The sequence below is a fragment of the Aspergillus puulaauensis genome, chromosome 2 (assembly GCF_016861865.1).
Source record: "Aspergillus puulaauensis MK2 DNA, chromosome 2, nearly complete sequence".
NCBI lineage: Eukaryota > Fungi > Ascomycota > Eurotiomycetes > Eurotiales > Aspergillaceae > Aspergillus > Aspergillus puulaauensis.
In genome coordinates, this window is record NC_054858.1 from 1820393 (window position 1) to 1843733 (window position 23341).

At 50.8% G+C, this 23341-nt stretch overlaps 12 protein-coding genes across 12 annotated transcripts; 5 read left to right on the forward strand and 7 right to left on the reverse strand.

Moving 5' to 3' along the window:
* Positions 1–1105: 1105 nt before the first annotated feature.
* On the forward strand, positions 1106–1717 carry APUU_20755S (uncharacterized protein; the record flags this gene model as incomplete). The annotated part of the gene is made up of 1 exon (XM_041699432.1): positions 1106–1717. One exon carries the CDS (start codon positions 1106–1108, stop codon positions 1715–1717), a length of 612 nt encoding a protein of 203 aa, XP_041552517.1.
* Positions 1718–4429: 2712 nt separating this feature from the next.
* On the reverse strand, positions 4430–5426 carry APUU_20756A (uncharacterized protein; the record flags this gene model as incomplete). The annotated part of the gene is made up of 4 exons (XM_041699433.1): positions 4430–4539; positions 4593–4976; positions 5027–5277; positions 5323–5426. 4 exons carry the CDS (start codon positions 5424–5426, stop codon positions 4430–4432), a joined length of 849 nt encoding a protein of 282 aa, XP_041552518.1.
* Positions 5427–5929: 503 nt separating this feature from the next.
* On the reverse strand, positions 5930–7018 carry APUU_20757A (Zn(II)2Cys6 transcription factor domain-containing protein; the record flags this gene model as incomplete). Its single annotated transcript, XM_041699434.1, has 1 exon — positions 5930–7018. The coding sequence occupies one exon, from the start codon at positions 7016–7018 to the stop codon at positions 5930–5932; it is 1089 nt and encodes a 362-aa protein (XP_041552519.1).
* Positions 7019–7183: 165 nt separating this feature from the next.
* On the forward strand, positions 7184–8229 carry APUU_20758S (uncharacterized protein; the record flags this gene model as incomplete). Its single annotated transcript, XM_041699435.1, has 2 exons — positions 7184–7538; positions 7595–8229. The coding sequence occupies 2 exons, from the start codon at positions 7184–7186 to the stop codon at positions 8227–8229; spliced, it is 990 nt and encodes a 329-aa protein (XP_041552520.1).
* Positions 8230–9871: 1642 nt separating this feature from the next.
* APUU_20759A (uncharacterized protein) lies at positions 9872–10589 on the reverse strand (the record flags this gene model as incomplete). Its single annotated transcript, XM_041699436.1, has 2 exons — positions 9872–10216; positions 10284–10589. 2 exons carry the CDS (start codon positions 10587–10589, stop codon positions 9872–9874), a joined length of 651 nt encoding a protein of 216 aa, XP_041552521.1.
* A 153-nt stretch (positions 10590–10742) lies between these two features.
* On the reverse strand, positions 10743–12224 carry APUU_20760A (MCT family MFS transporter; the record flags this gene model as incomplete). Its single annotated transcript, XM_041699437.1, has 4 exons — positions 10743–11578; positions 11624–11798; positions 11844–11950; positions 12002–12224. 4 exons carry the CDS (start codon positions 12222–12224, stop codon positions 10743–10745), a joined length of 1341 nt encoding a protein of 446 aa, XP_041552522.1.
* A 234-nt stretch (positions 12225–12458) lies between these two features.
* On the reverse strand, positions 12459–13756 carry APUU_20761A (putative aminotransferase; the record flags this gene model as incomplete). Its single annotated transcript, XM_041699438.1, has 3 exons — positions 12459–13170; positions 13224–13678; positions 13724–13756. The coding sequence occupies 3 exons, from the start codon at positions 13754–13756 to the stop codon at positions 12459–12461; spliced, it is 1200 nt and encodes a 399-aa protein (XP_041552523.1).
* A 742-nt stretch (positions 13757–14498) lies between these two features.
* Positions 14499–16245, reverse strand: APUU_20762A (uncharacterized protein; the record flags this gene model as incomplete). Its single annotated transcript, XM_041699439.1, has 3 exons — positions 14499–15276; positions 15326–15810; positions 15868–16245. 3 exons carry the CDS (start codon positions 16243–16245, stop codon positions 14499–14501), a joined length of 1641 nt encoding a protein of 546 aa, XP_041552524.1.
* A 324-nt stretch (positions 16246–16569) lies between these two features.
* On the forward strand, positions 16570–18388 carry APUU_20763S (uncharacterized protein; the record flags this gene model as incomplete). The annotated part of the gene is made up of 2 exons (XM_041699440.1): positions 16570–17449; positions 17841–18388. 2 exons carry the CDS (start codon positions 16570–16572, stop codon positions 18386–18388), a joined length of 1428 nt encoding a protein of 475 aa, XP_041552525.1.
* A 972-nt stretch (positions 18389–19360) lies between these two features.
* On the forward strand, positions 19361–20474 carry APUU_20764S (putative NAD binding Rossmann fold oxidoreductase; the record flags this gene model as incomplete). Its single annotated transcript, XM_041699442.1, has 2 exons — positions 19361–19687; positions 19734–20474. 2 exons carry the CDS (start codon positions 19361–19363, stop codon positions 20472–20474), a joined length of 1068 nt encoding a protein of 355 aa, XP_041552526.1.
* Positions 20475–21055: 581 nt separating this feature from the next.
* On the forward strand, positions 21056–21512 carry APUU_20765S (WXG100 family type VII secretion target; the record flags this gene model as incomplete). The annotated part of the gene is made up of 3 exons (XM_041699443.1): positions 21056–21265; positions 21318–21421; positions 21473–21512. The coding sequence occupies 3 exons, from the start codon at positions 21056–21058 to the stop codon at positions 21510–21512; spliced, it is 354 nt and encodes a 117-aa protein (XP_041552527.1).
* A 473-nt stretch (positions 21513–21985) lies between these two features.
* APUU_20766A (uncharacterized protein) lies at positions 21986–23260 on the reverse strand (the record flags this gene model as incomplete). The annotated part of the gene is made up of 1 exon (XM_041699444.1): positions 21986–23260. One exon carries the CDS (start codon positions 23258–23260, stop codon positions 21986–21988), a length of 1275 nt encoding a protein of 424 aa, XP_041552528.1.
* Positions 23261–23341: the final 81 nt, after the last annotated feature.

Sequence of the window (23341 nt, forward strand, 5' to 3'; positions counted from 1 at the left end):
AGGTATTTAATTCTGACGAGTTCATTACTTTGCGGCTTTCGCTTTGAACAGGGCCTATACTGCTGGTCCAGGCTTCTGTTGGCCCAGATCCTTCTCGATGCCAGACTAGGCATATCAGTATACCTGGCGTCACCGTTCACAATCAGCAAGCGATTAATTAACCATTCTGTGGTAACAGGTCTGAGTATAATTCAGCCGTCTATCTTACCTTGCACTCTGCAGCCAAGGTAAAGGTGTTCTGGCCTACCATGGGCCTGGTGGCGCATTCAATATTTTGATAGGCATGTTCTGAATTGTTAATAATTGGATTTGTGAATCATGGTAATAGGTGCACCTGATATTCAAGGATAGAGTATTACTATTGGTCTCCCGACACTCAATATTCACAGTAACCCTCACAGTTGCGTGGAACTGCTGTATAATTCGTTGATGTTAGTATAAGCCATGTCTGATTGACTGCTATCTTCACATAGAATAGAACTGTGCTCGTACATCAACAGTGTATCTGCGCTTCCCCGTGGGGTCTCAAGATAAGCACTTAACGACATGGAGCCCAGCCTATTATTCTACGGAGTATGGACGAGTGACGACTCCCGCTGAAGAATGTATAGTCACCACCAGGATCAACATGAAGCTAGATTAGGTCCCCGAAGACGCCGAGGGCGTACATCTAAACCCACAGGTCTGTGACATGGCTGTCCGGCGTGATCGTGTAGGATTACGGCGGATTCCACCGTTCTATTTACCAGCTCAAGTCATATATGGCCATCGAAGGGCAACTTATGCAGCCTCAAGGCGTAGAACTGTCTAGATCGAATTGTGTAAATACGTATGTGCCATTCTATCAATGATAGACCACTTCTGGCGCTGCAATGGATGTAAATCCCAGTTTTGCACGGTGAATGCTCATGGCAAGCATGATGAATTCTATATATCCTTCTATAGATATTCAGCCTTCATGAAAGGTATAAAGATGCCCTCCAGCCCGGCCTTGTCTCTGCCATCCTCATCCTCAATTACCTGAGAATCCAGCATCTCCAGTCTTCCACAATCAACCACCACCCTTACTTCCATTTCGTTACTCTTAGTACCGTCAAGCCTCACGATGCTCCACTCAAAGATCCTCGTTCTCACCCTCAGCCTCCTAGCCACCGCAGTGGCAGGCGCCCCCTCCGACCCCCCAGCCCAGCTCCCCGATGCCTGGATCTCATACGACAACCTCGGAAACCGCACCGACCTCGAGATCATCGACACCGCCGACGGCGACGCAATGACCCGTCTCGGCCTCTCGCGCACCCCCATCAAGGCCTGCGAGAACGACTACTCGGGCGCCAAAGACTGCAAGAAAGTCGACAAGGCCAAGATCATCGCACGCACCCTCGGCACCATGATCAAGGAGAAGTCCAAAGACCACGACTGCAGCTCTTTCACGGCGACACTTGATAAGTTCGAGTTCGAGTACTACGCTACTGGTCGGCACTGCGATACTACCGCCGAGCAGGGGACTATTGCGGGCGCGATCTATCACTTCATCCATAGTGTGCTGGATGATAATATCTGTAATGCTCAGTGCATGAGACTTACCCATGGTGGGACTTGGACTGGGTGGCTGTCGCTTGGACCGGCTGGGTCGCTGAAGAAAGCGAAGATTCAGTGTGATTCGGGATTGGGGAGTGACTTTGATACCTGCAAGTCTGGGGGGAAGAATGATATCTGAGTGAAGCACCGGGAGCTGTGATGGGCGCTTGATGCTTCCTTGTCACAGGTTACTGCTGAGGATGTGCTTATGTGTTTGTTGCTTATTGATAAAAATAAATTGAATGAATATCTAAGTTTCTATGCCTGATTTGTATGAAGAAAGTAAATGGAATCAACACTAGGAAGCTAATTATTCCCCGACAACCCAGCTATCACGTCCTGGGGATAGGTAAAGTAAGAGTCCAAAGCCACATCCAAAGGCAAGCGATCAAATACATCCGTACAATGTACATCGACCTTCTTATTCCCAAGTAAGACGCGCACTGTATCGACCCAGCTACGCTCCACCGCGATATGAAGCACCGTTCTGCCGAAATAGGGCTCAGCCGCATTGACGTCGAAAAGCGGCATAAGGGCTCGTACTATCTCGGTATATCCGTTCCTGACGGCATGGAAGAAGATATTCATGCTTCCTGGTGAGTAGGGGCATAGTTCAGAGTTCCGCATTGCTTGATTAAAGTCTTCATGGTCTTTGAAGTGCATTCGCCTGTAGGGATATGCGCCTGCTGCCAGCAGGGACACCACAGCTTGGGCAGAGTTCTTCTGCACGGCAACCGTCAGGGCAGTGTCGTGGAATCTTCCACGAGCTTCAAGGTCGACCCCCCGGTCAATTAATGCTTGCACCATGCCCGTTAAGCCGCTGTCGACGGCGACGATCAGTGGTGTGCGGTCATTGCCGTCAGGGCGTGGAAGAGCGATACCCCATTTCACAAGCTCAACAGCAATATCGTCGTATCCCTTTTCCATTGCGGTGCATAGCAAAGATGGATCTGCACGTTGCGGCCCAAGAAATTCCGTCTGCTGAAGTAGCAGGCGTGTTACTTCAAGTTTCCGTCCCCATACGGCGCACGCGAGGGCACAGGGAATGACCTTGTCGCGCCTGTAGAATATATCGCTTGTTTCTCTAAGGTCTACCTCTTTGTTTGCTAGAGCTGCGCGGGTTTGCTCGCGGGACAGCATCTTCTCGAGGAGTAAGGAGACGATATCCACCGCTCGGTATCTCACTGCGTCGAACAGTGGAGCAAGGCGGCCCTGATTAGTCGTGACGATGCGCTTGGTACGAGGAAGTAGGAGATGGATTGTCTCGTCAGTTCCATCGCGTATGGCACAGTGAAGGGCAGTACCGCCCCGCCAGCTGGTGTTATCAAAATTGGATACGTGCGGGATGAGGAACTCAATGACATCGTCCTTGGCTGCTCGAGCTGCCGAAACCAGTGCTGTTCGTTTCTCAATCTCGCAGTTAGGGTCTGCCTGCCCACGCTGCAGAAGGTCCCGAAGCAGAGGGATATCTCCGACAGTGGCAGCAGCGCAGAACATGAGATCTGGGTCTGAGCAGGGTGCGCTGGCGACTTGAAGTTTCCAGACACTGAGCAATGTAGCGAGAGAATGGGACCAGTCGCTGACCCAGGCGTGGCGCACGAACTCCGGCATTGAGGGCTCGGATATGAGGGCTCCTCCTGATAGAAGGGCTTTGACAAGATTATCCGGATCCTGCTGGTTACTGAATGCAGCGTGTAATGGGGAATGGCCATCATCCATGCCAATATTCGGATCAGCTCCTTGTCCTAGTAAGAACTCAGTAACCTTGAGAAGCCTGGATTTGACAGCGAGGGCCATGGGCGTCTCGCCGTCATGATTAGTTTGGTTTATGTCCAAACCTAAGTCTAGAAGCAGTTGGATATTAAAGATGGTGTCCATACCTGGGGCCGGCTTCGTGCAGGCGTGGTGCATGAAGCTGTTCCCATTCTCATCCAACTGGTGAATGTCGAAGCCATGCTTTATCAGGATTTGAGCCATCTCCAGGCGCTCACCTTTGCCTGTACAAAGGACTGAATAGTTTTCCGTGAAGTCACACGAATTGAGCGTCCCGCCCGCAGCCATGAGCAGCCTCACTACTTCGATGCGGTTCTGTATCACGGCCATAGCGAGGGGCGCATATTCATAATGCTTGATGGCAGGTGCATTCGGGGACACTCCTACATCGAGCAAGTCCCTGACGAGGGAAACATTGTCCGCTCTGCATGCGGAATATAGAGGGTCGGATCCAAGGTCTGGATTTCTTACCAAAAGACGGGAGTTGTAACGAAGAAGCTCGAGCGTAGCGTCTGTCCGATCCCTGGCGAGAGTCCATTCAAGCGCACGCCGCAGCTTATCCAGCGGCAGGATATGAAGGGCTGGCCATCCAATTCTGAGAGACGTTTTTGACGTGAAGAGAAACGCCTTCAAGTCTCTTGGTGGGAGCTGGCGAGTGAACTCGACCACGATATCCTCCGGGAACTGAAATAATGGAAAAGAAGCCATTCTGTGAGAAGTGTTTTCTTGATCTGGTAGATGGTGGATTGCTCTGCAGAATATTTAACGTCAAGTATCTTGAATAGCATATTGGAAATTCCAAGACTTTAATGGGTAGTTCCAGCAGTTATGACAAACCGTGTCAACTCTTTGTATACAAGCTCACTGACAATGGCCATTCAGCGCCTTGGCTTTGTAGGATTGATGATCTGTAGGCAAGATTATCGTGAGGCAGGATCCTATGAATGTCCTTTATTCTAGCGTAAAGCCCTAGCGTGCCCTAGCTATTCCTTGCGGCATGCCAAATGTAAATTGTTTTGTATTATTAACATCATGATATAACTTAGGGGTCAGAATGGAATACAGAATAACCCGCATGTTACAGCTTCTCATATGTTGGTCGCTTCTTTCCAAGAAGTGCCTGGAAAGAGATCGGGATATCCTTCGTCTGCAGCGCTGCGCCGTTCCAGACAGCAGTATACTTGAGGCCTGCAAGTTGTCAGTGAACAAACAACATATAGTATTTTTGTCAGGAATCATACCGTCTTCAACAGTGTGGTCCCTACTGAAGTCCAAAAAGTTCTTCGTCCCCTGCACCGCAATGGGACTCTTCTCACTGATCAAAGACGCCAGGTTCAAGCCCTCCTCCAGCGCCTTGGCCTTGGTAGGGAGGACCTTATTGACGAATCTCTCCTCCAAAGCCTCTGCAGCATCAAACGTCCTAGCTGTCAAACTTACCTCCTTCACCCAGCCATACGACCGCACGATCTTCGGCAGACGCGTCAAACTACCCAGATCCGCAGCGATTCCCAGGTCCACCTCCTTCACACTAAACACGGCGTCCTGCGCAGCGATGCGGATATCAGCACAGCACGCAATATCAACCGCGATGCCAAATGCATAGCCATGCAGGACACAAATAACCGCTGTCCCGTTAGCTCGTATAACATGCCAGATGGTGGTGGATAGTACATACGCTTCTCACACCGCTCAATACTCGACACGCAGTCCTGGAAATCCAGCGCCCACCGCCTCACCGCGACAGCGTGTCGGCCTGCATCAACTGTATCCTCTGGTCGGGGATTAAACATCGTTCCCTCCTTGTTTGCCGAGACGACATCGAGGCCGGCGCTGAAGGCCTTGTCGCCTGCGCCTGAGAATACGATTGCCCGGACGGAGGGGTCGGCCGAGAGACTGTCGAAGATGTCCCGTAGTTCAAACCGCATTCTATCTCAGTTAACCTGGTATCCTGTGATGGTAGAGATAGCTTACTCCTCGAGGAATGCATTGCGCTTGGTAGGCCGGTTGATCTCCACATGCGCCACCCATTCTCGCGGCCGCGTCACGGCGAAATTTGTATAAGTTTTGCTTGCCATTTTGATGTCTGTAATATCAGTAAGATAAAGACAGTCCAGATGAGAAACGATTTGGCGGGGATTGGTCTTATATCATCACGACCAGTCGCACAACTAGCTGCTTTGGGCGGATTATGCGGATATCAGCGATCATCGCCCCACGAGAGCCAGCCAGTTACCAATAGCTACGGAGGACCATGGAATGCAAAACGCAAAGATTGGACCGCGTTCTTTGGCTCTGGCATCTCCTCCTCCGTACTGTGCAATTTAAGCCGCGGTGGCCCGTTCCGCCTCGGTTATCGACCGATGCACATTGACCGAGGCCGATATGTACATGCGTATAAGGGCATTAAAAGTAACTTTTAAAGTGGCTAATTATAGAGTTATCAGCTCGGTTCTACTCCATAATATAATTAGTTTACTGGCACATGAGATTGCCTGCAGGCATTGTCTTCCGGCGCATCCGCTAGAATGAACTGAATTAGGGTATATTATATACAAGCCAAACCATTTAATCCTGCAGACTATGCAACCAAAGCCTTCGTACTCTCAATACTCTGCAGCACAGACCCAGCCCTATCCACCATTTCCGTCCAGACCATCCGCCCCAAAGGCGACATCCCATCAGCACCAACCACACCCCGATCTTGTCTTCCCAGCGCATGATTCAACTGCGTCCACAGCTCCGCCGAAAAGACACAGAGCATCCACATATACATAAACGCCTTTGCCCCAAATGCCGGGGTCTCCGCGTCGACGCGCAGAGGCGGCGCATTCAGCGACCCCATTTCTACTTTCGGCAGGATAACCGCCCAATTCGGGCGCGGTCGAGGCGGGCCGAGTGAATGGTTGATGCATCGCTGGACTAGGGAGAAGATGGTCGTGTATATCTCTGTTAGTCTGGAATGGCAGGATCCAAGCATAAGGACTGTGGCTTCGTCGGGGAGTCCGAGGCGGGTCTGGATTAGGTCTGTGAACTGCGTGGTGAGGCGGAATAGGTCATCGAGAACGAAGGGCATTTCTGCGCGTGTGCTTGTGCTTGTGCTTGTGTTTGTGTTTGTGTTTGTGTTTGTGCAATTGGGAGAGTTGGAACTGGCTGTTTCTGGGGCTGTTGGTAGGTTTGCTGAGAGTTCAGACAGAGCGATGCTGAGGCCTGCTAGTTCGTGCGTTATTGATGTTGATACAGACTGCGGGAGCTGCAGTGTCTGGATATCGTTGTCCCATGATGGACGTATGTCTGGCGACCATAATAGTGCTTGGTCGTTAATTATCGGCTCTAGCTGACAGATTCTGTCCTGGTTCAGCATATCGGCGATGTCTGACCACGGTTCACTGTCCAAGGCCACGTCAAGAGCACCATCATCAGATTCGGTGCTCAGCGAAGGCAACTCTGGCAAGGCGTCTTGCGTATTCGGCGTTTTCTGCGCCTGCGACGAGCGAGTCTTGATCGATCCCCGTGGGGCACGAGGCGCAAAGCGACAGGCCGTGTCGAGTCGCAGGCATCGCTCACACCGGGCCTGACCGGGTTTGAGGATACATCGGAGTTTCTGCCCATGACACCGGTCGCAAGCCGATCGGGTCTTTTTCCCTTGTTGCACCAGACGTGAATCCATGGCGGGTTGTGGAAGAAGTTGAACTGGAGAAAAGAAGGAGAGTCTGACGGTGGCGAGTTCGGCGTTTTCTGGTCGGGCTGGACCCATTCGGCGTTATAACAATACCATAAATAAGCGCTACAATCGCGAGATATACACCCTGAAGTACGATTATTTTCTCTAAACATGGTCTCTCTTGAAGATATTCGCGCGCATAATGCGCAGGTCTCGTCTGCTTTTCCCTCTGGCCTCGTTGGCCTGTTTGTCGGTGCTACCAGTGGCATCGGCGCAGCCACATTGAAGGCATTCGCAAAGAACACTCGCAACCCTCGCGCCTACTTTGTCGGTCGCTCCCAGGAAGCTGCTGACCAGATTATCGCCGAGTGCAAGGGCCTTAATCCAGAAGGGGAATACATCTTCATCCCAGCGGACGTCAGCCTCCTTCGGGTCGTGGACGAAGTGTGCGCCCAGATCAAGGCAAAAGAACGCGCACTGAACATTCTCTGTCTAAGTCAGGGAGTCGCCAGCCTTGACCGCATTGGTATTATATCCCTGTTATAACTCTGGTGAATATTTGGTGTTAACTAACAGCCCTAGAAACACCGGAGGGCATCCACCTCATCACAGCCCTAATTCACTACTCTCGCGCCCGCTTCATCACCCAGCTCCTCCCCCTGGTGCAACGCGCGTCTACTATTCGCCGCGTGCTAACCGTCGGCGCCGCTGGTCTCGAAGGACCCATCGATGCATCGGACTTCCCGGCGCTGCGTGTCCCTTTTGACAAGATCCGGCCTCATATCGCGAGCCTTCTAACCCTTGCTCTCGAGGCCATGGCCCGGAAGGCACCCGAAGTGTCCTTCATACATGACTACCCCGGGGCAGTCAACACTCCGCTCACCCAGAGTATGCTTGGGGGCAGTGCTGCTGCGGCTGTGGGTGTTGAGATGCCGGATGACTGGATGGAACCGGAGGAGAGCGGGGAGAGGCATTTGTTTCTGTTAACTAGTGGGAGATATCCGGCTGCCGGTCCTTCTGAAGGGAAGAATACCCTGGGAGCTGTTAAAGGTGTGAATGGACAGGCTGGTAGTGGAGTGTATTCGATTGGGTGGGACGGGGAGTGTGTGCCGTCTGAGACTCTGGAGGTGCTGGAGGTTTTGAGGGAAGATGGACTTGTTGACAAGGTGTGGGAGCATACTGAGGGCGAGTTTGCAAGAGTCACCGCAATTGTTTGATATCATTGGGCGGAATAATATATGTCGGAGATAGCTGGCTAGCCACCAGCCTTGCAAGGTCTTTTGGTGTAGTGGTCTAGCGTCTCATCAATATATACATAGTTAAAATATACATAAGTTCTCCAAACTCATACACCAACACAGTAGTCCACCGATAAAAAAAAAAAGGAAAGAGAAAAAGGTCTATCACCACCAGCACTATAGAATATCCTTGAAAAAATGGTGGACACGGCTCCAAAAGATTTTTATTTTGCCCGTAGAAAGCGACTCGTGGGGAGGGGCGGAAGGTTGCGGAGGCATCGTTGGCCTCGAGTTGTGATAGATGTTGGAAGACTTTTATAATCACATTTGTTAGCTATACCCAAGTATAGAGTCCATGGACGGAGGTACTATACCGATGACATGCTGCCCAGAGGCAAACCACGCGCCTTGGCTCTTGACTTTCCACCCGTCTTTGGTGGCTTCTATCTCGATAGCCGGCCTAACATATAAAAGAGTTATTAGCCACTACTGTATTATATAAGGCAAGTTTAAACTTACGGATGTTTGCGGTCGTAGCGTTTAAGGTAAACGCGCACCGCGACCACACAAAATGCTGTAATGATCACGCCCAGGACAGGGACGAGAATGCTGGCCAAAAGGCCGTATTTATTGGCAGCCGGGGGGGTTGATCCTCCTTCGAAGGCCACGACGGGCTGTCCAGGCGCAGGGAGAAGTCGTCCATGGCCGGGGTAGACTGGTGCTGCTTCGGGAGATTGGAAGATGGCACTCTTCTGCCATCTTGATAGTAACTTGATTTGGAATGGGTTTTGCGATGGCCATGGACGGCTGGTGGTTAGCCAGGAGGCTGGCGAAGAGGATGTGGGAAAAATAACTCAGCCAACGGGCGTTTCTTCTATCAACAAGTCCCTGTCAGAGGCAGGCACAGAGATATTCCGTCCTGGAAAGGCAAAACACAGCTTGGCCAGGGACGTGGAAGCTGCACCTCTACTACGCACTTGCCTCTGGCCTACGACACTGCTCCCTCTACTGTATTCCACCTGTCACCACACAGTTCGTTTAACCCCAACGATGCTGACCATACCGATCCCGGATATGTCCTCGCCCTGTGAACGAAACTGTCTCGTCGCGGCTGGTATAACTTGCGCGATGGGTGTATTCCTCCTGGGAGTCCTCGCGCGGCGGCTCATCATCGACTTCAAAACCAAGTAGGTCCAATGCAAGCAATTGCTATACCCCGGCTAACAGCCCGATTGATCCTATGAGTGGACGGACATCTGCATCAGCAACTAGTCTGGCAGCGTCAAAGCCATAGGCCATCCTAATGTTATTGCTCGATCTTTGGCCCTGGTGCCGGAACAAGCCCGTAAGTTGACTCGGCCCTGTTAACCTTTATGCTGTACAATACTAATCACATTAGTGTTTGAGGTGTTCGGGGACCCTCAAGCCAGGACCGTGGAGGTATCCCTTCCATCCTCGACCTACACAAGTCTCAACGTCAGCCTTCCCCAGACCACGCCCTCATACATTCGCAGTACTCTACCAGAGAGAGTTGGAGTAGGATCCTAGATTTGCAGAATAATGAACTCTACTAGGTAGACAAATGTTCGGCTCTCCAGACGCATAGCATAATTAACTGATATCAAAAAACAACTATTTGTGAAGCACAAGGCTTCCAAATAAGGGCATCCATCATCTTCCGGCTGAATATGTCCTCCTTAGATGGGCGAATGTTATAGCCAAGCTCGATAGGATCCTGCAGTGGCCCGATAAGCTTGTCAGTACCGTGATGCTCCATACAGCAACCACAGGCAGGGGTACAATGGCCTGCCCATTCAAGAGAGCTCGTAGTTTGATACTTGCGGCAGCATTGACAACTGCGGCCACAACATCCCCCCGCCTCGACGCATCGTAAAGACAGCTCCGGAGATAAATGCCAGCCCAGTATTCCTCTGCTGTGGCGCATTTCACGCCCAATAGCGGTAGCCTTCAAGACATGTTCAGCCTTCCTCGCCAACTCCGCCCTCCACACGACCACCCGTTGGTTTCTGTACCTTTTCATTGCTAATTTCGCGATATTCACGGGATATTTCAGCCATGGCCTTTGTGCTATCCCCAAGTGTCCTTTCCAACCGCGAACATTCCTTCGTCAACCATTCCCCACGCTGCACTGCGACCCCCATCGCCTCATAGTTTGTCAGGTAGTCTCGAAGGGCCGTCCATTCATCGTCAGTCAAACCGAACGTTTCGTGCACCCGTCGACGGCTCTGCCGCGCAATAGCACAGCCATCAATACTCTTGTCGCGGGTGAAGGGGATGATTAGCGTGTTCCGGATCTTTAATAGAAGTTTGGACTTCATTGTGTGATAGTCTGGTGTACTTGGTATGAAGATATTGAGAACGAAGCAGTTTGACCATGGCCACAGGGGTTTATATTTATGCTCCCCATGGCTGGGAGTGCGTCATCGTAGTCATGCCATGCAATATCAAAGTTTCATCCAAACTCTACATCACTAATACCGCACAAAAACCTTCGCCCCTGTCCTTTTCAATCTTGCCACCAGCACAAAGCTCGTCCCAACAATCGACAGCACCCCCGAAAACACCTTCAACCCAGCCCATCCACCACCCCCATCCACAATCGCCCCATTAATCGGATTCGTAGTCAGCCCCGCAACAGCAGTCGCCAGCAGCGCAATCCCCGTACGGAACCCCAGCTCCGGCATCGGCGAGATCTGCATAATCAGCGGCGTCAGCAGGGAGACATACGCGCCGGAGAAGAAGCCGAACAGCGCGGCGAAGGCGATGAGGGCTTCATTGCTGGAGTCGGGAAGCCAGAGTGCGAGAATGAATATTCCGGAGAGGTAGCAGACGATGATGAAGATGTTGTAGCGGCCGAGCTTATCGCCGAGGAAGCCGGCGAAGAGACGGCCAAAGAGAGAGCCTGCGTTTAAGATTGGGAGGAGGTACTGTACCAGGTTTGGGGACATGCCGACGCTGATGGCTTGGGCAGGGAGATAGTTGATCGGGGCGTAGAAGCCGTAGGTGAAGATGAATAGGCCGAGTAGTAGCAGGACGAATTGGAGTTCTTTGAGCGGTTTGACGAGCTCAGTGGCAGTTAACTTGCGCGGTTTGGGAGGGTTGTATGGCCGGATGGTGAGGTTGGCCACTGTCAAAAGGGCCAGCATGACGAACGCACAGGTGCGCATCGCCCAGCCGAACCCAGCATCGCGGATTAAGTGTGTAACCAAGATTGGAAGGACGATTCCTCCGATGCTAGAGCCTGTGAATAAAATGCCAAAGGCTGCTCCGCGTTTGCGATCGAACCACCCGGCCGCGCAGGTGAGGGCTGGACAGTTAGAGATGTAAGAACACTTCGAGGTAGATTACATACAAGGCTGGAATATCATGGATACGCCAAAGGCAGAGCACAGTCCTTGTGATAACAGGATCTGGTAATATTCATGGCTTATGCTTGTCATCATGATCCCAAAGACGTGCATTATGCTGCCGGTTAATAGAAGCCATCGGGGCCCGTAGCGATCATACAGCACACCAACAATGGGTCCCTAGCATATATTAGCACGGCTCTGGTAAAGATAGTGGAGACAGACCATGGCCATCATGAAGAATATCTCAAGCGACGGAATCCAGGAGACTGCGCTTGTAGAGTAGCTACGCAGGAGGTCGTTCTGGTAATACTCTTGGAACACTCCGACACCTGGTTCATTAGCCATTAACTACCTATATATTAAGATAAAATGAGACATACTATTGAGCCAGCCAAAACTGCAGAACGAAGTACACCAGCAACCAAGAATGACCAGCCATGCTGCTGTGCCCCCGTCAGGGACGCCAGTCGGTGACCTATTGCTTGCTGTTCTCTCGACATCATTTGTAGAGATGGACGACTGCTTCGAGATACTTGTCTTCTCATCTGCTCTATCGGTTGCATCCCCCGATTGGTCTGCGACTGTCGTCGAGTCCGGTGCCATGCTGAGTCCACTGGTTGAATATGGCTACAAGGAGACGGAATCTTATTTTCAAGACAGTCAAACCGTCTAACTTGGCGCCATAATACCCCTCGGCTGGCGTAATCAGCCAATATACACGAGCGGGGGTTGATCGTGCCGACAGGCCGACGCGGCAAGGCTGAGCTCAACTTATGCACGCAAAGGGGAAATAGTGTCCGAGATTGTATTAATGCTGATCCAGTCCTATATTGCTGTCTACCCTACTAATTGTTCATAATCGTCTCGCATGAATTTCCGCAATGCCTGCAGTCCATCTACTACCACCTGATGCTCTTGAACATATCCCATGCGGACAAACCCCTTGAAGTCGCTCCCATCACCAAAGCACTGACTACCAGGCACAATCATAACGCCGGTCTTTGCCTGCAGGCGTTTACAAAACTCGACATCATCGATCGGTCTCCCAGCTCGATCAACGAATTGCATGAACGCAGTTGTTCCAGCACGGGGTTGTGTCCATCTAACCGCCCATTCAAACTCTCGCACAAAGGAATCAACATCCGCCAAGTTCCTTCTCGCGAGGTCTATATTCCGCTGAAGCAGGTTATTGACCGTGGGAGTGCTAAGTGCCGCAGTCGCAATCTGGTCATCGACCTGGCTCACTGAGATCGTAGTGTAGTCTCTAGTAGATGCACATTGTTCGATGATCTCGGGGCTTCTAGACGCAATCCAGCCAATGCGGATTCCGGCTAGACTGAATGTCTTTGACATTGAGCCGGTAACAATGACCTTGTCGTATCCGAAAGACATGATCGATGGCGGGTGTTGGTCGTCGCCGTCTAGGGAGTGGAATAGAGGTCGGTATACCTCGTCGCTGTGGATAGTGATTCCGTGCTGGCGTGCAATATCGACAATAGATTGCAGCATGTCCTTGTTTAGGACGGCACCAGTTGGATTCTGCGGGTTACTATTACTCTGATCAGTATAATTGGCGAAGGGTCATCATGAGGTCTGGCCTACTTGATAATGATAACCTTGGTATTTGGCCGGATCAGTCCCTTGAGTTCAGCCAGATCCACACGCCAGTTCTCATTTTCCTTTGCCTTCCACAGACTAACTTCAGCGCCGAACGACTCGGGAACTGAATACAGCTGCTGATATGTCGGGTAATGGCAGATAACATGATCACCCGGTCCAACATTGGTATACAGACTCAAAAAGTTCGCCTGGATAGCACCGTTCGTGACAAGGATATTCTCAGCTGTCAACGCTTCGCTAGTGCTGTCGGAGTACAAATTCGCAATGTTGGTCCGTAGAGCGTTTGAGCCACGAATCGCACCATAGACCAATTTTTGAGAAAAGTCTAGGATGTTGCCTGGCTTCCCGGAGAAACCGACGAGATCATCGAGAGAAATCGATGCACAACATGTCTCGGCGAGGTTATATTTGGCATCATTCTCGTGGTCGTCCATCCACTGTTGTATGGTTAGAACTGTCTATAAAAAAAGGGATAGACTTACCCGCTCGACAGCGAACTCGGCAATCTTGACCATGGTCACAAATGTAAGAGGGACTCTGATGAAGATAATTATGGTCAAAACATAAACCCCTGGGTTTGTCTGCCCTTTTAAATCCTGGTGAGCTGGTGCAGGTCCAGATATCCAAACGACCATGGACTGTGATTGGCTGGATCGCCTATACTGCCGGATAGGGAAATTTCTGGCCCCTTCCCTTTCCGGTTCAACTGCGAAGTGCAGGAAGGAGCGATCTTGCAGTGACTCATTGCTTTTCTGGGATGCAGGACTTCAACTCTCTCTTCTCTTCGCCATATCCACATCGCAATAAGAATATCACGAATTCACCATGCCCATTGGACTCCCGGAAGCCCCGCGGTGTCATTGCGAGTACTGTGAGCCCCGTCGGCGGTATTCTCGCGCTTGGTTTTGTGATATAAAGTGCGAGTTGGAATTCTGCGCTATAGGCGCAAGCATCCGTAAGTTTGGATTTTTAACATGTGTAGGCTCCAGTCTAATTTTTATACTATATTCTAGTCCTGCTGTGATACTGAAACTGACCAACAATACATTCGACCTCGAGGGGTAAGGCCCGCCCGTGGTCGGTCACGCACCACAATTGCGAGGACATTGGCTGGATCACCTACATTACCGAATGGGGGAATTCATGTTGGAGATAGCTGGCTAGCCACCAGCCTGCAAGGTCTTTTGGTGTAGCAGTCTAGCGTCTCATCAGATATTGACACAATCCGTCCTTCCATGCAATGATGACTATAGATTCCTATCGTAGCTGTTGAAGACAATTGTCCTGAAGCGGTTTCAACACGTACTCTGCAATTGACTTGCGGAGGGCAGGGTCGTCCCAGCTCAGTGTCGAGTGATTGGTATCAAAAGTGCATTCGACACACCTTGTTATAACTTCATGGTGAAACTGTAGAACGTGGTACATACTCGCACCTAGCCAGCTGGAAGCCAGGTCATAACGGCTCGCAGGTACTGGTTGACCATGGCTGAGGAGTTCCTGTTTATATTCTTCTGCTGTCTTCCAGTGCTCGATCTCAAGAAGCAATATTCCGAGCTCTATCATATATTGTCGCACATTGCAATCCCTGCATGTCGTCATAAAACCATTGGACCTACAAAATTCTTCTTCAACGAATGGCTCAGGAATGGCTGAAAGGTCCAGTCTTGCAATATCAAGTGCGCTGCGTGCAAATCGCACTGAGCTGCTCGTTAACGGGACCCGGAGCCATGGAGTCGTAATTAGCTGCATCAGCGAAGAAACGATTACCAGAGACAGCGCCATCCTGTGATTCTGTAGCCACGGCGTGCTTGACTTGTCCATGAACAGCTCCTCCAATGTCATGAATGCATCCGACTCTACCATTATGTGTGGAGACTTGCTAGAGCGTGAGCCATGGACATGAGAGTATGATAAGTACCGGTTGTCGGAGAGGTAGATATCAAGTACAAGGCCCCTCTCTTTCGCCTTCCGTATAGACCCGCAGATATCATCAAAAGTAGATCTCGTCCTGGTCTGGGTCGATGTTGCTGCGGGGCTATATAAATAGTTAGCCAGCTGCTTACCTGGGGAGCCGGTCATCTTACCAAGTGTTGGCTGTGGCTTCGCCATTCAGAACCTTGATATCACTTCTATACGACGGTAAGGTATTTGAAAGCGATATAGCCGGGGAGAATAAGACTGTGAAAGACATATCCTTCTTAACCTTGAGGGTGCTCTTCTTCTCCACTACATTGGAACAGCTCCTTAGAAACAACCTCGCCTCATGGCGTGTATGGCACTGACTTTGATAGGCCGCAGATATCGCAGAGTACAGATTCCTGGCGTGCTGCCTCATTGTATTAAGGGCCGATGCAAGCACGGCGACCTGACGAGATGTAGACTGCAGAGGAGCCTGTACTCTTAACGCAGCCATATTGTCTGTTATCCGTCCAAGGATGCTCGTGGCTTGTTCCATCTCGCGAATCTGCCGGTCGAGGGCGTCGCGCTTCAGCGGAAACCTGAGTTTCTTTGGGAATTCATACAGGCCGTCGTTTGTCTTGTAGGTCTTGACGAGATCAGTCAGGCTTTGCTGTACAATGCAATTACAACGTCAGCTAGGGCTTTGAAACTGTGTGAGCCAACTTACAGGCACCGGGTCAAGTCCTTCAATACTTCCTACCAACTCTGCCAGAACTCTATGGCAGCGCCGAATGGCATCGTAGTAAATGCCTCGGTCCTGGTCTAAGTACTCGTCCACAGCCTCCGCAATATCACGGTCTTGGAATATGGCCAGGCTGAGTTGGGGATTCGATCTGTCGTACTCGACTCCTGCGTTGTTCAGCGTTCTTTGAATGTCACTGAGAAGGATCCAATGCTGGGCATTTAACGATGAGATCAGCTTCATAATGAACGGCGCTTTGTTTCTGAATTTGATTCTATTCTGTCGTCTTTTGTATGTTTCTATCGCCGCCACGGCAATCGGTATAGCCCCGAGGACGACACCCACAATTTCAAGGCCGCTCATCTTGTCGATGCTGGTCTTTAGCGACTATGAATTGAAGCAAAGTACCCGGCCGAAATACTTTCTTATCACAATTCCAGTCACTGCGGGGTATTCAGCCTCGCGGTCTGACCACGTATATCCTGGTTGCAGCTGACGAATAGCCGCTGTCAATCGTACAGTAGTCCATCATTGCTTTTCTCCCGGCGGACGTGATGATGAAACGAGCCCCTCTCCCCAGGTGAGGCTTCAGTATCTCAAGTCTTGTTCCATGCTGTCAGTAACATGGGCGGCCGCGGCCCTAGAGCAGGGTAAGCCGATATATGGCACAAGGAACCTATTTTCGCCATGGCTTCACTTACATCCACAGGCAAAGCCGTCGGCATCCAGTTCGCTTCTCTTCTTGAGATTATTGAGCCTGAGTTGAAGCTCTCATTTCTCGATCAGTTACAAAGGTTCGAGCTCTGGGCTTTTAGTCTAGGTCTATACAATACAGGACACAGCTCGATCGATTACAAATTCCGGGATTCCCCTCCCCTATTTAAATATGCCCTCGGTCTATTGCGAGATCTTGAGCAGGCCTTGACAAGCCGTAGGTGTTCGTTGGCTCCCTCATACTGTCGGTGTGTCATGGTTAATATTGTCCAAGTTGCGGAAGTCTCGACCGGCGAAGAAGCCTCTCCCGATGGTGACAGCCCAAACGATTCCAGCGACGAAACAGATGGATCAGACGAGGATGAAGACTTCTCGTCGTACCAGGACTCCCACCTGGTAGAAGAGTACTTGAACAACATCTCAACCACAGTTGATCGACTGTACGCGCTATCCTTTCGTATTCGCGATCCTGCAATGCGGACCGGTCTATCACGCGCTGCGACCTATACTGAGATAGATCAGGAAAGTGATATAGACCTCATTGCCTCATTTAGGCAATGGGACCTGACTCACCTTGTTGAACTATTTCGCCTTTGGCGGAAGCAGGACAGTGTGGATGACCACTTTCTCGTACGCCGTCTAGCCCAGGCTAATACGCGGCGGAGGCAGCAGTTCAAATACTGGGCCTATTGCAAGGACCAACTCCAGGATGAGGGCCGGACTGGCCTCGATAATGGTTTAACTCACTTTCCAAGGCCCATGGGAGAACATAATCATGGAGCCTTGGCCGCTCACACCGAACCAGATCCCACTCTATCATCGGAGCACGCCGGCGCGCCCGACAGCGATTCAGGTATGTCAACTGATAGCTTGGGGGGATTCGAAGCTGGCGACGAAGTCAAATTGCATTTTCGCCCCGTGCTAGATCATGGCTGTGAAAAATTTGAATGCCCATATTGCTATATCATCTGTGGACGGGAAACACTTGGCGGAGAGGGCTGGAGGTATGATACCAACCCTTTCAATCCCTAAAAGAGCACACCATTGACAATAAAGTAGGAAGCATGTCTTTCGTGATCTACGACCATATGTTTGCACTTTCGAAAAGTGTAAAGAGCCGGACCAACTGTACGACTCAATGTCAGACTGGATGACACACGAATGTTCGAGTCATGATTGCCACCACGATATACGGAGGACCTGCCCGTTCTGCCTCGTTGAGGATGTTGACGTGCCTCATATAGCATCTCATCAGCGTCGAGTGGCATATTTCTCTCTACCTCGACTGCGGATGGAGGCTTCTGAGACGACGCCCAGAACGCAGCCCGCAAGTAACATTAGCAAGCGGGCATCTATGGCACCTGAAGGCTCCCTGAAAAGCTCTGTTCATGACGATTGGGCCAATAATGTGAAGCAAATTGACATTGTTATCCGCGGCGTCGGTTCAATGATTGCCAGGCTCTTGCCTAACGAGGAAGTAGAGCCTGTTCTTGTAGAACGCCTCAGGAAACACTTCTCGTATATTAGTTGGACTGAGTTTCGATTCACAGACTCGAATGACATACCGGTCCCAATTGACTACGACACCTTGTATGGATCCATGACCATTTTTGCGCATCCTTCCATTAATCGTGGTCATACTGTTCCGCCACATGCAATCCATCAGGACGAATCTACTCAGGAGTCGCCGCAATCTTCAACAAACACACGGCAGATAGCAGCGCAGGGCGATCAGAAGGTAGCTTTCCGCGGCAAAAATAAGTCGCGCAGCTCAGGGTGGTATGTCACCTAACATAAACTTAATTGGCCGAAATTATTACCTTCTGCCCAATTCGCCTGTAACAATGCAATTAATTGGACCGTTAAAATCTCGCCTTTTGAAGCACTACTTGGCTTCAAACCAGACTTCTTTTGTCGGATCGAGGACGATTCCACAAAGGAGGAGGTCCCAGCAGCAACAGAGCGAGTTTTAAAATTAAGACAACTACGAGAAACTACAAGAGAATTGGCGGAAAAGCAACAAGCCGTATTCCAGCTAGTCTATTCGTCCTTCTAAGCAGTCGCTCACCTTTCATAGGGTATATCCTCCAACCGAAGTCTTACTTCACTGCAGGAGAAGTGGTAGCAGACGGTCCCGACGAAACATTGCCCCCAATGTCGAGACTGAACTTTGGCAAAGTTTATACAGTCGAGCATGATGTTAAGGCTTTACCTGTCGGTCGCGTGACATCACGGTCGATGATGAGATTTATTCAGTATGCACACGATGGGATGAGGCAAGTATAACAGCTGTAGTATTGGTTGTAATGTGGGGTTTAAGCGATGGTCTTTGTCAATGCACTGGCCGAACAATGTCTTTTTGGATGTCTATGTACCTTGGAAATACCTAACTTATCTTGACGAATTGAGAAATATTCTCCATTGTGGACTATATTTTCCCTTCTTGTCGGTGAGGTCCTGGTCTCTTGGCCGGAGAAGAATTTCCTATTTCGGCATTTAGGGTTAGAGCGAGAGACGGAGATGACCAGAACAGTTTTGACAGAAAATAAACCTCCGACCTCAAGCCGATACTCATTCCATTTCCACCATCTTTGGAAATAAACCTCCGGTCACCATACATCAGTCTACATCAATGGCGGCGATCATGCATCGAGATAGAGACCCCTCCTCAGAGCCAAAAGCTATAAAGAACCCCAGAATCCCTCATGTATTCAACCAATTCATCTCACTAGACAATTGTCTGCTGTCTTAGTTATCCCACATCATGGCCCCCAAGAAGCTCCAAGTCGGCGCCGCTGGCCTCGGCCGCATGGGCAAACGCCATGCCATCAACTTCCTCAACCGCGCTCCCCGCTCGCAACTGGTCGCTGCATTCTCTCCAGACCCTGAGGAGATCCAATGGGCAAAGCAGCACCTCGAGCCTTACGGCGTGACCCTTTACACTAAGTACGAGGACATGATCCAACACCCCGGTCTGCAAGCCGTTGTCATCGGTACTGCTACCTCCGTTCACGCAGAAGAGGCAATCAAAGCCATGGAAAAGAACCTCCACGTCCTCTGCGAGAAGCCCTTGAGCATCAACCTTGACATTGTAAGCTCTCTCCATTCTATTCTGAAACCTCGTATTAACTTCCCAGTGCAACGAAGTCGTCGCCGCAGCAAAACAACGCCCACACCTCAAAGTAATGTGCGGTTTCTCCCGCCGCTTCGACGACTCCTACCGCGCCGCATACCGCAAAGTCGAGAACGGGCTCATCGGGCGTCCCTCCGTGCTGCGCTCCCAGACCTGCGACAAGCACGACCCGTCCGGGTTCTACGTCGAGTACGCCAGCTGGTCTGGCGGTGTCTTTGTGGACATGGCCGTGCACGACATCGACCTAACCCTTTGGTTCTTCGGGTCGGACGTCGTTCCTAAATCCATTTCCGCATACGGGATCACTGCTGTTACGCCTGACTTGAAGAAATATAACGACTATGACAATGCGGTTGGGATTGTGGAGTTCCATAATGGGAAGATTGCGTACTACTACTGCTCGCGGATGATGGCCCATGGACAGGAGGACGTTACTGAGATTATCGGGACAGAGGGGAAACTGTCTGTTAACTTGAACCCGCAGAGTGACTTGGTCAACTACTACCACGCTGGTGGGATTACTCGTGAAGTTCCGCCTCATTACTGGGGACGCTTCGAGCAGGCGTTTGTTAAGGAGACGAACGAGTTTGTGGACTCGTGCCTCGATGATACGCCGCTGCCTATGAAGCTCAGCAATGCGGTCAAGGCTGTTCAGATTGGAGCTTGGCTGCAGGAGTCGCTGGTCAGTGGGAAGCAGCTGCGGTTTGATGAGACTGGGAAGAGAATTGAAGCTGCAAAGATATAGATTGTCAACTAGTGTACCTTGAGTATATAAAGGAAGCTTCTATGAAAATAGCCTGTTACTCTGGTACTGAATAATTAAAACTTGTATATCCGAGGTACCATGACCCTCTCGCTACGATGTGAGCTACCAGGGCTACCAACACTGTTAGAGAGCTCGAGCCAAGTGGTCTTCCAAGACCACAACACCTTGACTGGGTTGTGCAATAATGTCGATCTATTCTGCAATATCTGCCTCATCTCACTTCCACTATTTTGGGCATCCTGCGCCCCGTTGGGCTTGGAAACAAAGTTCAGCCAGGCCGGAAGTAGATATCCACAGCGCTCAGCCCCAGGGGAATACGAGGTCACCACCACTGAGCGACTGCCACAGCGAAGATCGCATCAGATCTCATGCAAGCCAAGCCGCCAAGCCTGTCTTCAAGAGACTCAGCCTGGGTGGTAATTATAGCTTCACGGGGGCTGACAGCCTTGGTTGTTCTGACGCCGGTATATAAATCTGGTCATGGACAGCCGAATTCGAGCATCAACTCATATCTCATCATCTCACAACACAGCAACACATACCTCAATCAATATTCCACAATGCACTTCTCAAAGATCCTCCCCGTCACTCTATTCGCTGCCTTGGCAGTTGCCGCCCCTGCCCCTGCGCCTCAGATCTCTGTCGACCCCGAGCAAATCAAACAGTTCTCTCAAAGTATTCAATCATTCGCCTCCAACACGGACAGTGGCTTGAACGATCTGAACGGCCAGCGCGAGGCACTCGGTAGCTCCTGGAACGGCCAGGTAGCTGTAAGTCTTAACCGTCTTGTACCTCTGGTACGCTCTTACTCATAGCCAGCAGCAAGCACTGGAGCAGGCTTTCAGCCAGTTCGAGCAGGCTGTAAACGAGATCACCGAGACTGCATCCAAGATTTCCTCTGCCCTTGATGGTTCGGTGCAATCTTTGTAAGTCTCCGCGCCAGCTCACTTATAAGATCGGACCTAATACCCCAACAGCGACGAGGCGGAGGAATCCAATGCGGGTAGATTTGACTAGGCTACACGCATAACTCGGCCACTGAGCACTGTCTACTGGATAACGGCGAGGGTGACTCATGGTGAGAATCAGAGCAGTTGATAGCTAAATAGACAAATAGATCTTGAGGCTACTACAATAATATGTGCATGATATACTCATTTCCCTCTTACTGGATAACTGCGGGACCAATTAAGCCACAAGAGTCGATTGCAAAGATATAGATCGTTTCTCTTGACTGCGACGTAGTAGCTTCAAATAATTCAGTGGTGAAATTGAAAATAAGCAAGCCGAATGTTACTGTTTGTTCGGCAGGGACAACTCAGGTCTGAACTGGGTCAATTATAACTATTGTTGGGATAGCAGTGGACTGCTGTAGACCTGCCATATCCAGATATATTGACAACCATATAATCTACTTTGTTAAAATAAGTGTACTGATGTATATTATACTCTGTCCCTGATACTAATTCCCCGAAGTATATAATTCTGTACTACGGCCACCCCCACGACTGCTTCAATCGCTCTCTATAATATCCCACAGGCCAGCCATGGTGATAGTCCAACTCATCCAACAACTCCATCAGCGCCATCTGCTCAACCCGATCCTCAAAGTGCTCCCCGCAGACCACAATCCCGAGCAACGCTGTCGTCAACGACGGCGGATTCTGCCGGTTACACACTGCAATCCCACACAGCCTCAAAACCGCAGCCCTCAGCTCCTCGCTCAGCGCCCGCATACTCTCCTTACGCCCAAGTCCCAGCCTCGGTATGTCCGGGTCGTACACCGCAAGCAAGATCCGCGCAAGCTCGATATGCTGCACACCAGCCACATGGATATTCGTCAGGTAGCATATCTCCGGGAATACCTCGCCCTGGCGCCGATCTGGCTCGCGCACATAGATCGGTTCGAAACTGCAAGGGAGGGAATCGATCCATTTTTGGGACAGGCATTTCAGCTGCGCCCACCGTTCCTTTGGATGTGGATGTGGATGTGGATGCGGTTGTGTTTGTGTTTGCGTGGCCTGGGCTGTGGAATGTGCTGTGTTGCCGTAACAGAATTCCAGAATGTCCGCGCAGAAAATAACCAGCCGCGCGGTCCATAGGCCGTCTTCGCCTGGGGTGAATGAGCGGAAGATGTCGCATCGAGAGAGCGACATGCTGAATGGTCGTTGCTTGAGGAAGGCTGAGTATACTTCTTGTCGGAAGGCGACCCAGAACGCAGCCTGTCGGAGGCTGGACATGTACCACCGGGACTCAAGAGACGTAGTATTTCTAAATACATTTGATGAGGGAGAACTATAGATCTCACCAGGCGATGTTGATATTTCGCCCGCCACCGTCGAGAGGGCCTGAGAACCGACTGCCATGTTCGGTATCTGAGCCTCAATAAACATATTAAGGACGCGGAGAAACACTTCATCGTCTTTCTGCTCATCCTGCAGCGGATAGTCAATCTCTTCATAGAACCGGAGAATAATCGCCGCAGCCAGGAGGTCCTCGTTGCCCGTTTGCTCGGGGTTCGCGCCCAGTTCCAGCAGGTCCTGGATACATTTGCTATGGTAGTGCAGGGCAGTTTCGTCGGTCAGGTCATGCAGTGTACGTCCACCATATTTGACTGCGCCAGACTCGGTTCTGTATTTTGGGACGCGGGTGAGATGTCTGGCAGACGCTGCGAGGATCGCGTTCATCAGCGGTGGACAACTCCTCGCCCGTTGGGGAACGACTTGGTGGAAGTGTCGCTCGGGGTCGCAGAGATCGAGCCACATGCTGAGATGGTCGATGTAGTATTCCAAGAGACAAAACTCGAGTGTGTTGTATCTGGGCGAGTGTACACTGTCTGGTGGCTT